The 12,336-nt window shown below is 40.0% G+C and overlaps 1 protein-coding gene across 1 annotated transcript in view; it reads right to left on the bottom strand.

Annotated features, from left to right (window-relative positions):
* LOC138049078 (cilia- and flagella-associated protein 70-like) overlaps positions 1 to 10,578 on the bottom strand; it is a 41,248-nt gene extending 30,670 nt beyond the window's left edge. The window contains exons 1-10 of the mRNA XM_068895198.1: positions 10,385 to 10,578; positions 9,796 to 9,985; positions 8,917 to 9,015; positions 6,758 to 6,837; positions 5,810 to 5,874; positions 3,397 to 3,511; positions 3,004 to 3,057; positions 1,923 to 1,993; positions 1,232 to 1,381; positions 1 to 150 (exon numbers count right to left, since the gene is read on the bottom strand). The exon at positions 1 to 150 is cut by the window's left edge and continues 27 nt beyond it. Of these exons, the coding sequence (XP_068751299.1) occupies positions 1 to 150; positions 1,232 to 1,381; positions 1,923 to 1,993; positions 3,004 to 3,057; positions 3,397 to 3,511; positions 5,810 to 5,874; positions 6,758 to 6,837; positions 8,917 to 9,015; positions 9,796 to 9,985; positions 10,385 to 10,462 (1,052 nt within the window). The 5' untranslated portion in view covers positions 10,463 to 10,578. The remainder of the gene's footprint in view (positions 151 to 1,231; positions 1,382 to 1,922; positions 1,994 to 3,003; positions 3,058 to 3,396; positions 3,512 to 5,809; positions 5,875 to 6,757; positions 6,838 to 8,916; positions 9,016 to 9,795; positions 9,986 to 10,384) is intronic.
* Between the last annotated feature and the right edge of the window lie 1,758 nt (positions 10,579 to 12,336).

Here is a 12,336-nt window from a genome sequence, read left to right as displayed (position 1 = left end):
GCCATATTGACATATGCCACTCCATGATAAGATATCGCAACTTCCTCCTCCAAAGCACCTTGTTTTCCTTTCGCTTTCGTCGCTTGTTGCACGGGTGTCCTCATGATCTCTACGGGCCAGTAGCGATTCTGAGCGATCTTGTTCTGTAAGCTGGAAAAAAAGAACCACCACTACTAAATCCTTCTGGTTACGGATGTGAGAAAAAAAGCCCCCAACCATCTGCCTCTATCATCAACATTCAATTTAAAAAGTCTTAAGGTTACATTCCCGAGCCAGGAGCCCATGACTAGGAGCGAACAATTCTCATACAATAAGCCAATGTCACGGCATTTTTACAGAGCGATCTATTTTTAGACAACTTTTTCCGACGAAAAACAATGACAATTCCGGTTCGGTGACGCTACGACGTAAGATTAGTTTCTTGTGATTGGTCATCGGGCTCCAGTGGGAGCCGGTCTCATTCGCGGGAAATTCAATCTAAAAAAACGATGAAAACACCGTAACAGCTGTAATAATAGCTCACTTTCGTTATATTAAAATTCAGTCCTGAACAAAAGGTATCATTTCGAGGCTCTGGGGAATAAACTGATACAAATCCTTAAATTTACTCCCCAGAGCCTCGAGATGATGCCTTTTGTTTAGGAATTAACTTTAATATATCGAAATTGGTTTATTGCGGCGACAGTAAATCACGTAAACTCAAATCAACTCACATATATCAAATCATAGGTTGGTTGGTTCTTGAGGAGAGAGTAAAACCGGAGTACCCGGGGAAAAACCTCTTGGGACGCATGGAAACGATCCCAGGCCACACTGGTGGCAGGCGAATGTACTCGCCACTGCAGCAGTCAGTGCTCCCTGGCTTAAAAGCCTATAGCTGTACCCTATTCTCAAAACATTTCCTTTACTTGTTCTTTAAACGAATCACGACTGCAACATGAAATCTCGGCGAAATCTCGAATACCGTTCAGTCAGCTTGCGATTTCCCTTGAAAAAGAGGCTACGGGTAGCCAACACTCTGGCCGCTCTTCTGATTCGAAAGTCACCTAAATCCACTCATTAACTCTCGGGGTTCTTCAGATTAAGGCTCATGATTTTGGTTTGAAAACACTTGCTCAACATTGTTCCCAAAAACAGAAGGAAACGGAAAGAAGAGTATTTTGGAACCGAAATTCTTGTTTCCAAATAAACACGCAAACCGCCAACAAGAGCTAATATGAAGAAAATTCACCTTTCCGCCGCCTCTGCACTCAAGAAGCAGCGCCTTTCTGCATTCCACGTCACATGGTTTTTGTCTTCCATAGCTTCTTGACGGAACGCAATGTCTTCTTTGTCTCTGAGATCACCATCTTCATCTTCAAAAGACACTTCTTCAATTGCACTGAAATGACAAAAATGCGACAGCTAAAGTCATAGATTTGTTATTACTCAAAATAGTTCTCAACTTTCGCTTCGATCCCATTCATAACTTTACCTAACCTACAGAACAATGACCTTCGTTAATGCCTGTAATTAACGTCATTCGTTAATATTTATTGCTTTTTCTTTATGTTGACGAAACGACGTAACTCATCCTATAAGACTAAAAAGTGCACATTTAGTAAATGAATCATGTCACGCCCGACCGCATCCCACGTTATTGTAGCTTTTTAACAACGCTATTTATCACGACCTGCCGAAAAAAGCGTGGATTTGGTTGTAGCCTTTGTTTTTGTGGCAAGTGCCAGCGACATGTGCCTGTTCCAGGTTGGAGCTGGCATCCTCCGAGCAGAAGTATCGTGTTATCAAGCGAAAGTGGGGTCGAGCCAAGCGCTTTCCCTTTCCCTATTCCCTGGCACCCACTTGAAGGACCTGACCCCGGCGAGATTTCAATCAGTTTTGAAACTGGCGGAGAAAGGGGGCTATACATTTGCACTACATACCTATCAGCAATGTACAGACAAGATCCAGAGGCACTGGGAGCGCAAGACCACTTGCGCTGATTACAAATTTCCTAATCAAATAAAAAAACCGACAATAAACTGACAAAATGCTCTTAAAACGGTTACGACATTGATTACAGTTTATTATCTTTCAACAAAACCCATGAGCTCTCCAAACAGTGTGAAAATATATGCAAATGTATAATTACAAACTCTCAAATCTGATCTAAGCATAGACATTTTTAATAATGGCGGCCCGATAAAATATTCTTTTGTTTTAATGCTGATAAGCCTTTCTAGCCTCGCTGCAATGCGCAAAATTCAAAAGAATATGTTAACCAAAATGAGGCCAGTAGGTCCAATTAACATAAATACAATAGAATATCAAATCGGTCGCCATTTATGAAAGTGGTCTATGTGCATGTACATTCCTCATCGAGTGACCTCTCACAGGGTGACAGGAACCATCTCATTTTGTATAATCATCGGATCACCAGACTAAGGATAGGGAAGCACTGGTAACCAAGTGACCCCACAAATGGAAGGGAGCAAAAAAAAAATGTTTTGGCCTTCTCGTGAGAGAAAACTTTGAGCATTATTTTCCTTTGCGAACTTTCTATTCTTCGTTTGAGCTCATAAAATTATTTCCATTCACTTAAAGTTTGAGTGTTGTTGTGGAAAAGCAAATCCACCTGGCCTGGGTTGCTCGAAGCATGGTTAGCACTACTCAGCGTTACATATCATGGAAACCAATAGGTTTTGACACCTCTTGGCGCTTCTTCATACCGTAGGCGACAACTGTTTGTGAAGTAAACTTGAGGAGTTAAGATTAATTGAGGTGCTTACTCGAAGCACAGGAGAGACTAAGCATCGACAAACGGCAACGCCAGGCAGAAATTTGCATTTCGTTAAAAATCATGGAAACTTTTTTGATTTCAGCTGATTTCTTGCCTGTTATGCACAGTTATCGAGCACGTTCTGAACGGGAGACATTGAGACAAGTTTGCATAAGCGATTTTTCATGGCTTGCGACAAGAAGAACTATACTGACGTTTGCCGTCTTTACGTTAACGCAACTCACCTTCTCGCCAGGAGCACGAAGGATGCCATTTGACAACACAATTGTATTCTCCTTCTATCAAAACAAATGCACAACCAAACTAAACAATTGAGCTCTTAAGGGATCCCTAAAAATTTATGCAAAACTTTGGTCTTCTCAAAACAAGTTAATAAAGGTAAATTATAAATCAAAAATCATAGGAGATGGAGCTTTGCCACCAAGTCGCCTAAAGCCGGCGCACACTAGATCTGAGCTATCAGCTTTTCTGCTTATGAAAGTTTTATTCGTGATTCCCTGCATCAGCTGTTGTACTTGACCAAATTGAAACTACTTTGGTTTGAGAAGTTCAGAGCACTCCAACCTACGTTCAACCATATCATGACCTCACTCCAACTTAATAACAGATTTTTTTACCTCATTGGATAAAGGTACTGGCAAGCTGACGGTGTAGTTAAACTGTTGAGCCATTTGAATCTGCCAAGCCTCAGGTACAGAGAATGCGCTATCCACATGAACACTCAATAGATTGCTGTCATTTAACATACAACGTAATCAGAGAAAGCGTCAGCTTATTTTAGCATTTTTTACAACAATGAAAAACGTGTTTGCATGAACATGAACAACATGGAAACGTATCCCAAACGAAAGCTGTGGTTAACTATGCATTTTTCAGAGATAATTAAGCTTCAATAGGCCATTTCCGAGTTCACGTATGTCTCCTCTTCAAAGCGAGTCTAAGTGCGAAGTTTTTGTGATGGTCATTTGTTCTACTTCACATATGAATGAAAACTAATTTTCATAACAAAAACTTTGCACTAAGACTCGCTTTGAAGAGGACGCAGGCATGAACTCGGAAATGGCCTATTTGAAAAAAGAACATACGGGGCAAAATTACTGAATGCTGATTGGCTGAGACGGAGGGTATTTTTCTCTTAATGACATGCAAGGGCACTTTTGGTAATCAAGACGGCATGATTACTTGATCCTGATTGGTTAACAGTTGCTTATCCAGAGCAAACGAAGTTACAAAAGAATCTTCTTCCAGATTCTGACTCCGATTTAAACTGCTATTTGTCCAAATGTAAAATACAGTTTAATTAAGCGTACATGTACGTTCGATTGATCCTATTCCGGAATAAGAATACGTGGAGCGATGATTTAAAACGGTACGTTTTGGCGTTTCCTGTCCAAGCAACAAGGATAATAAAGATATGTTTAAAATAACATTTTAGCAGGTGTTTGACAATTTTAATGTGAATCTCCGTTAAAACGAAGGATTTCTAACTCCTATTCCATGTATTCCTATTCCAGAACACGGTCAATCGAACGCGGTCGAAAATAAGCGCTATCTCTGTTGACAGCATTGAACTTGAACCGAACGAAAGTATGTTACGTTGATCGTCATTTGCCACTGAACTGAACAGGCGTCCCTCAATAATTTTGCCCTTTATGTCATAAACATGTAAGCACAATGTGCCCTCGTGCAATTACCGGGTAAGGATTAATTTCGGCAAGGATCTCATGGATATACACACCAACCATAAGTCTAAAAAAATAACCATTCTAAATCAGTTTCTAGACCTAAATATTGCTATAGCAATAAGATAAACGAAAGTTTAGACCTAGTCACTGAGATGGGCACTTAGACTTAATCTGTAAAATGAGAGTTGAACCTATTGGATTCGTGGTGGGTATATCAATGAGATCTTTCCCACTTAAGTTGCACTGTTTGACTGCAATGTTTTGCAACTCTCATGTAAAAGCTGCTGTTGTCCGCAATGGGTTGGCTCGTTTGAGCAACAAAAACAATGCTTGTAAACTGAGATGTCTTGCTGTAACCTACTATATATTCTGTGCATTTATTGGAGGAGTTTCTAAATGTAGAGATGAAAATGGCAATTCCATTTGGCAAACACTGCTTTAAAAAGTGCAGTTAAGATCTTGTAACTTATTATTTGCTATTATTATTTGGCTTGTGTTTGTAGCCGATGTAACGCGCGCTCTGATTGGCTAATTGTGACTGAATTGTAGGGCATTATTCTCCCGTAATGCCTACGGGCCGATTACGGGCTTGCAAAAACAAAGCAAAAGGTAATTAAAAAGCCATATAATAAACTACTTACTAACCGAGCTAGCTCGAGCCGTACGAGGGAATATTGGCCCTCGGGCCAATATTCCCCATTACGGCCCTCGCGCTCGGTGAGTGAGAAGTTAGTAATGCACTTTGTCATAAGAACTTCAAATGCTTGCTGCAAAGCAATTAAGAAATGCGGTTTGTACTGGAATGTGCCTATGTAGCATTGTCATTGCATGTAGTACATACCGTCGTCGCTATAGGCGCTACATTATAAGCTGGTCAATGCTCCCCATATAAGCCTACAGAGTAAGCATTTCCACATGGCCAAACATCGAACATGTTCCTCCACAGGAAAGCTTGCTATGCAGGCTGGGCTCCAAAGTAATGTAATAGACCATTTTCGAATTCTCACGGCTGGACTGTAGCATGAAATGGAGGCTAATGCGGGCAAATCTTTTCAAATGCAAATCCATTTTGCCCGCATTAGCCTCCATTTCACGCTAGATCCAGTCCAATCGTTAGAATACGAAACTGGCCTATTGCCTCTGATTGCCCAAAGAATGCCACATGATGATGAGGCTGGGATGATACTCGTCCAGCTTACGCCATCTTAAAAATAACTGTTTCTAACTCCTTCCAGCACTGCTTGCAATCATTTTAATAAGCAAATTATTCTTTATTGGTTATCAGGTAGGGTAATAAAGATTAACAAACAAATTTCAAAGACATAATATTTTGTACAAACCTAACCTGTAATTTAACTGTGTTTCAGTGAGAAGAGATTGGGACACAGAGACATGAACCTCAATTTCAGGCTGAAGTAATCATTAAAAGAGAGCAAATTAAATTAATATATAATAACATCATCAAATCAGCTCTGCGTTGTCAGTACAGTTCCTGAATAATAACTACCGAATTATTCCACTATAAAAAGGTGTTTTTTTGAAAATGCATCATCTGTCCTTCTGAGTGGGTGTGAACGATGTAAAAAGCACAAAAAGCCAGCCAAATGTGCTTTATTTGATTGGATAAACGAAATGACGAATGGCAAGTGATAACAAGCTAAATCCTTATTTACATTGTATTGAAAACAATTTCTTTCAATGAAAAACAAACTGTTCCGTCCGTATTTGCTCTGTTCTAAACCGGTCACACCGGGACACTACAGTGTGCTACCGTCTCATACTTTGCGCGTTCTCTTGACCAAATATGGTAAAATGGTGTAATAGTGCAAGAATAAAAGGAGAGAAAAGACCGTTTTTCATATACATGTACAACCAAATAGAATTATGAATATCCTTAAAGTTTTAATGGTAATATGTTTATCAGTTTCGATCTAATGGGCGGACTTCCAAAGCATACATGTATGTCACAAGAACATGCAAGGCCAGTGGATGATTCTAATTAACATAAATTACAAATTTTAGGGTAGGATTACGAGTACCTCTTGTTGAACGCTATATTTCATTGGCTGTATAGAGACTCGTACTTCCTATTGTTTTCTGTGCTAAATCCATTGTTACCTTTGTTCGTTCTATTGTTTTTTTGGCCAATCCTGAAGCCCGTTCAATGAGGTACAACACGACCCAAATTTTAAGGGAAAAAAATGGCAGCTGTTGGACGCAGGTAAAGCATGTAATGGCCTAAAGTGATTAATGTAAATCCTTGTGAATATTACATAATTAAAACTAAAAATACCAGAACTTGATCTGTGATCACTGGATCTGTGGGTGGAGAGGAAGGATGGACAACCTGAACAACACTGAATTGCATTTCTCCTAAAGAGACGACACAAAAAGAAGCTAAATTTTACTCTCACGAGCAAGATGCAGGGTTTTCAATAAGAGCAAAATTCGCCGTGTATTGCCCGTAAACTTGCCGCCTACTTTTCCTTGGAAGTTACAGTGTACCCCAAATTTTACAAGGATTGAGAAACATTTGCACAGAACACGAACCTTGGACCCGGAAAGTTTTGCTCATGAAAAACAAAAGAGATGCCTGAATTTTGAATAATTCTGGCTGCGATTTCAGTTTTCCTGTCCATGTCAAAGATCAAGCACACACGTTTTTGAGGCAGCGGTCAAGCAGTCCAGAACTTGGTGTAAGCTGTCTGATTTACCAACCACATTTGACGCTTGACAAGACGACATTCGCAAAGGGGCTTTTTGATCACGACAGGTACCATACATTGCATGAAGCTATACAGATTGCAAAGGAGACTTAAAGGGGGCTATGTCAAGATGTTTTAGCTTCTTTTCAAAACCCAAAGTATGTCTTGCCATCAACTGAATTTCAGAAATTTAGAGTATTCATGGACTCTCTCTGAATAATTATTATTAAGAAAAAACAGAATTTAATGTTATTAGCAGTGTTTTGTTCAAATAACCTAATTCATGCTCCAGCATGCAGGAAATGCATTCTAAGAAGCCCAAATTTCAAAATTTTCCCGAGGGAGGATGCCCCTTTGATGTGCGTTGTCCATTCTCCACCTACTCCTCAGGTTTTGCTGCCTACTAAAATTCTTATTGAAAACCCTGAAGTTGATGTTGTTGCTGTTTTTAATTTTATCTCACTTTGTTCCATTTACTACCGGTACTTTTTTTGGTTGGCACTCTAAGTTCCATGTTGTAAAATTCATAAGCCCAACAAATTGACCTGTTCCCAACTGCATGTGTGGCTTCATAGCTCAGTTGGTAGAGCATTGCACTAGCATTGCCCTAGCATTGCCTTAGCATTGCACTAGCATTGCAGACTGGTCGTGGGTTTGAGGGGGAGGAGGGATGGGGCAGTGGTGAGAGCACTCCCCTCCCACCAATGTGGCCCAGCTTCAATTCCCAGGTCTGGTGTCATATGTGAGTTGAGTTCATTGGTTCTCTAGTCTGCTCCGAGAGGTTTTTCTCCAGGTACTCCGGTTTTACTCTCTCAGCAAAAACCAATACAATTTGATATGTATTAATTTGATTTGATTTCATTTGTGCACGACCCCACAAGCTATTCAGCTTAAACATTATTGTGTGAAAATATAAATCTATTATTATTATTGATTTATTATTATCATAATGAATCATGTACAAGCCACCTGAACCTTTTAAGTGCCCTTCAGAGACTACTACTGCTTAAATTGTCCAGATAAAGATATGCCCTGAATTGACCCTAATTCACACAGGCTTCAATAAGCGTCATGAAGTGGACCCCATCTTCTCCCCAACTTCAACGATTCACCGGCCACTTTGAATACAGACAATAAACGTCACAAAGTGTCCCCCAATTGCTGCTACTCATTGACAAGTAAACATAAACAGCTGCATAAGATAAACAAAACACTGACCTTTACCCTCACCTTATTATATGACTAGCTCCGTGAGCGGGCAAGATGAACCAAATCGCGCGCTCTGATTGGCTACCCGAGCGGGCAAGATGGAGCGATACTGCCCGCTCGGGATTTCTCGCTTGGTCCCGAAAGATCAAAGATCATTTTTTGGTTTTTAAGTCATATAATAAATCCTTTATTGACCAAGATTGTTCGGTCAAGATGACTGGATATTGGCCTCGTTCTTTTTTTGCGTGTTTATGGACCTCGACTTCGTCTCGGTCCATAAACACGCAAAAAAAGAACTTGGCCAATATCCAGTCATCTTGACCTCACGCTTGGTCAATAACCCATACTTATTGTTGGAAATAGGTACAAGCAAAGGCTTAGACTTAAAGAATCCCTTTGTGTTTGATGTCAAAATTGGGTGGGCATCTAGTTAATAAAATAATTTCTGGACACAAGTGCCAGATACATGTAAATGCCAGGCCTCATCACTTCTCCCTTAATTTAATTTTATATAATATTAAATCTAAAATTTGCTTACCACGAAGCAAGGAAAGAAGATCAATGCAAGACTGGCCCAACACATTGGTTTTCTCTTCTTTCCCTTTCTTGTCCTTGGGAAGGACTTCCATAACAGTGACTGAAAAATTAACAACTGTCAATTCAATATTTCACATTATTATAATACTTGAAGAGAGGTAAATAATCTTGGACACTCTTGCAATACCAATGAATTTAGCTACCATGGATAGACAATTAAATGCTCTACATTAATCTCACTCCCATTTGTTCAAAAAGTGGAAAATGCTTAATCGGATAAATCACTATCTTTTGGTGAGCACAATTGGTGCTGCTAATTTACTTATTTCTTGGATAGTGATTTATCTAGCAGGATAGCACTGTCCATCGTTTGAACAACTGAGGCCAGTTGGCTGACTATCTGGTATTAGACAGAGCAAAATCTGTAAAACTAGTCTGACTCTCAGGTGGGGAAGGGTAACTGAAAAAGAAACAGAATGCCAGACTGTGTGGTCTGAGTGCTGATTAACTCAGATAAAGTTATTGGCTGACTGACTGATTGACTTACTGATCAAGCAATAACCTACATGTTGACTGGCTGGATGGACATGACTTTAATGACAGTGACTGTTTGACTGACAGAGTCAGCCAGACTTCTAGACCAGGGGCCAAGAAGTATGTTTGAAAGTGGGATTGGGGGAGGGGGGGGGGGGGGTGGTTAGGAGAAAACAACACTGTAGGAAAAAAATGGGGGCTATCCCCAGCCCCTCTCTCTCCATAGCCCTTGTAGCCTGACTACCGGCTAACTCGGACATTAACTTATAGACTGATTGATTGACTAGGAACAAAAAGCAAATAAGTTGATTTTCTACCCCCTGATGTAACTACTGCAAGGACCAACCTGTCACTGGTTTGTATGATATGGCATCCAAGGAAGACGCATCCTCAAAATTGCAATCAAACGAAGCGCTAAAATTGTACTCTGTTGTGTGTGTCTCAATGGAAGCTTCCACTTTGGGTGATTCACCAAGGAGATTAGCTCCAAACTCAAGTCTTACCAATGAATTTAGAGAATCTCCCTTGGATCCTTTCTGCAAATTAAAAATTTTAAGTTAACAGTTATTTTTTACAAGTCAGTTGCAAATTCAGTGTAGTGACCTGACCGACTGACAGCATGACAGAAATTATAGCTCTCGGCTTCCAGCTCAATCATAACAGTTCAGGCGTTATTGCCCATTGATCCTTCCCCAGTTTATAGAGTTTAAAAAAATGCAAATAATAGCACTCATTGTTGCTCTAATGTGAATGGGTATAGAAAGAATATTGCTTAACAATATAATATTCATACTGATACAAGTACAGTTGTCGGGCGTTCAGCATTTTGCTGTTGTGTCATTAAAACATCATTAATATTGTATATGTTCGTCTGCTTTTTTTATTGCAATAATCACTTAAACTACATTCGTAAACTACATTCTAATACAACTCACCAAGTTTTTGCATCGCACTACCGTGACAACAACTGCTTCCGGTGGTCGGATGTTTGCGACTTCTTCTTCGTTTGCCATTGCGCTAAAAATTTTGACGAAATGATGTCGTTTGTGAGTTTTAAATGTGACTTACGGCTGAGTTTGGTCGTCAACGGGCGCCATTTTGACGATTTCTTTAGTTTGTCGTTGCTATTGACAACCAGCACTGTGAAGATCAGCCGCGACTGCTGTTTAGTAAAGTTGGGAATGGAGTGGACTATGTCGTAGACCGTGGAGTGGACCTGTTTCTCGTTTGGTCGATTCCCGTTATTTCGTCCCATTTGCAGCAGACATGAATGTTATTGTCGAATACTGTTATTTTAATCATAGCGAATTTCGTACCAGCACCTGATCAAGATAATCAAGAACTTAAAACGAGTTTATAAAATGACACTTTGAAACACAATACCGGCTTGATATCAAGGCCTATTCTCGGTATAAGTCACTGTCTTTTCTCGCTGTGCGGTTTGGTTTTAGCTTTGTTTGCTTATATTGGCCGTTTTTATACTAGAGACGCAAAATCTGTCCAGGCGAATTATGCGTCTCTCATGTTACCCGGCACGAGCCAAATAGAGAGCTTTAGATTCTAGGACGAGGACGTAAACGAGTGTTGGAAATAGATTTGACATAAAGAAGCATACATTACGTGTGGCGGGAAGAAAGTCACGTGAAAAGGACTTAGTCTGAGTTTTTGATCGATCGTCGGATCGCTACGAGTGTCAAGTTTGAGTATTGAGTTTTAGGTTTCAACCGTGCTTAAGGCCTGAAACCGTCGAGTGAAGTGGTAATTCGTATGGAAAATTGTAAAGAAATCATTCACCAGGAAATGAATTAAATATACAAAAAATATTCATTACAACGAGTACGAGATTTGACCGCCCGTTTTTTGCGAAAATAGTTAGAAAATTTCTAACCGGGTTGACTAATCTTACTCTTTGTTGGCAGCATAGGTTGCTCAGTTATTCTTATTGCTGGTAGCTGAGTCTCCTTGCTGATCGAAAAATGTCAAAAGTGCTACCGTGTTGTTAAATTCTTTTGACACAACATTTTTGCAAAATCGCGTACTAAAATGACGACGGTATCACGTTTTTCCCGCCCAAATGACGCTGGTTTGCGCGCGCTCACTGTTGTTCTATGAGAAAATCTCGTACTCGTAGTCATTCTCGTCCTGCAATCTAAAGCTCTCTAATGACCAGGGCCCGGTTCCTCGAAAGCCGATTAACTTAATCTAGGATTAACGTAAACTTTTGTTTCACGTTTTCAACTTTTTAGTGAAAGTTTCTTTTGCTTATTTTTGTTTTTCAAGATTGACGTCTTCTCATGTAAAGTTCTGCCGAAAATCTGCGTTGAACAGCATTTGGGAGTAGAGAAATAAACTGCTTGGTTAATTTTTAATCTTAGATTAGCGTTAATCGGCTTTTGAGGAACTGGACCCAGTAGCCTACAACTTCAGTCGGGTCCAGGTAACAGCATTTTCATGCACAGATCAAGCTAGATGTTTGACCATTTTCAAGTGACCATTTTCAATCTCATGGGTAATAATTTCTCCTGCAAGACTTGTGAATACTTGGAAAGCTCTGGTTTCGCGGCAGGAAAATCAATCTAAAAATACTCGGTCTGTAAAAACGCAACGAGGTTTTACGCTCAAACGCATGGGCTCCTGCCTCCGTCCAGTATAAAGACGGAATGAACTATATAAGACGCATAATCCGTCTGAGACAAACTTTGGTTTCTGCGTCTCTTAAATTCGTGTACATGTACAGTGTAGCATAAAGACGGGGCAAAGACACATAATGCGTCTTGACGAACTATCGAGTTTATTGCGTCTTCGAAAACGTACTAAAGCTGATACTTTGTTGAGACGCATTATGCGTCTTGTGCCTTTCTTTATACCAGACGTACTTAACAGACGC

This window comes from Montipora capricornis, chromosome 5, assembly GCF_036669925.1.
Source record: "Montipora capricornis isolate CH-2021 chromosome 5, ASM3666992v2, whole genome shotgun sequence".
Taxonomy (NCBI): domain Eukaryota; kingdom Metazoa; phylum Cnidaria; class Anthozoa; order Scleractinia; family Acroporidae; genus Montipora; species Montipora capricornis.
Note: the sequence above shows the minus strand (reverse complement) of the source record. Positions and strands in the feature narration are given on the sequence as shown.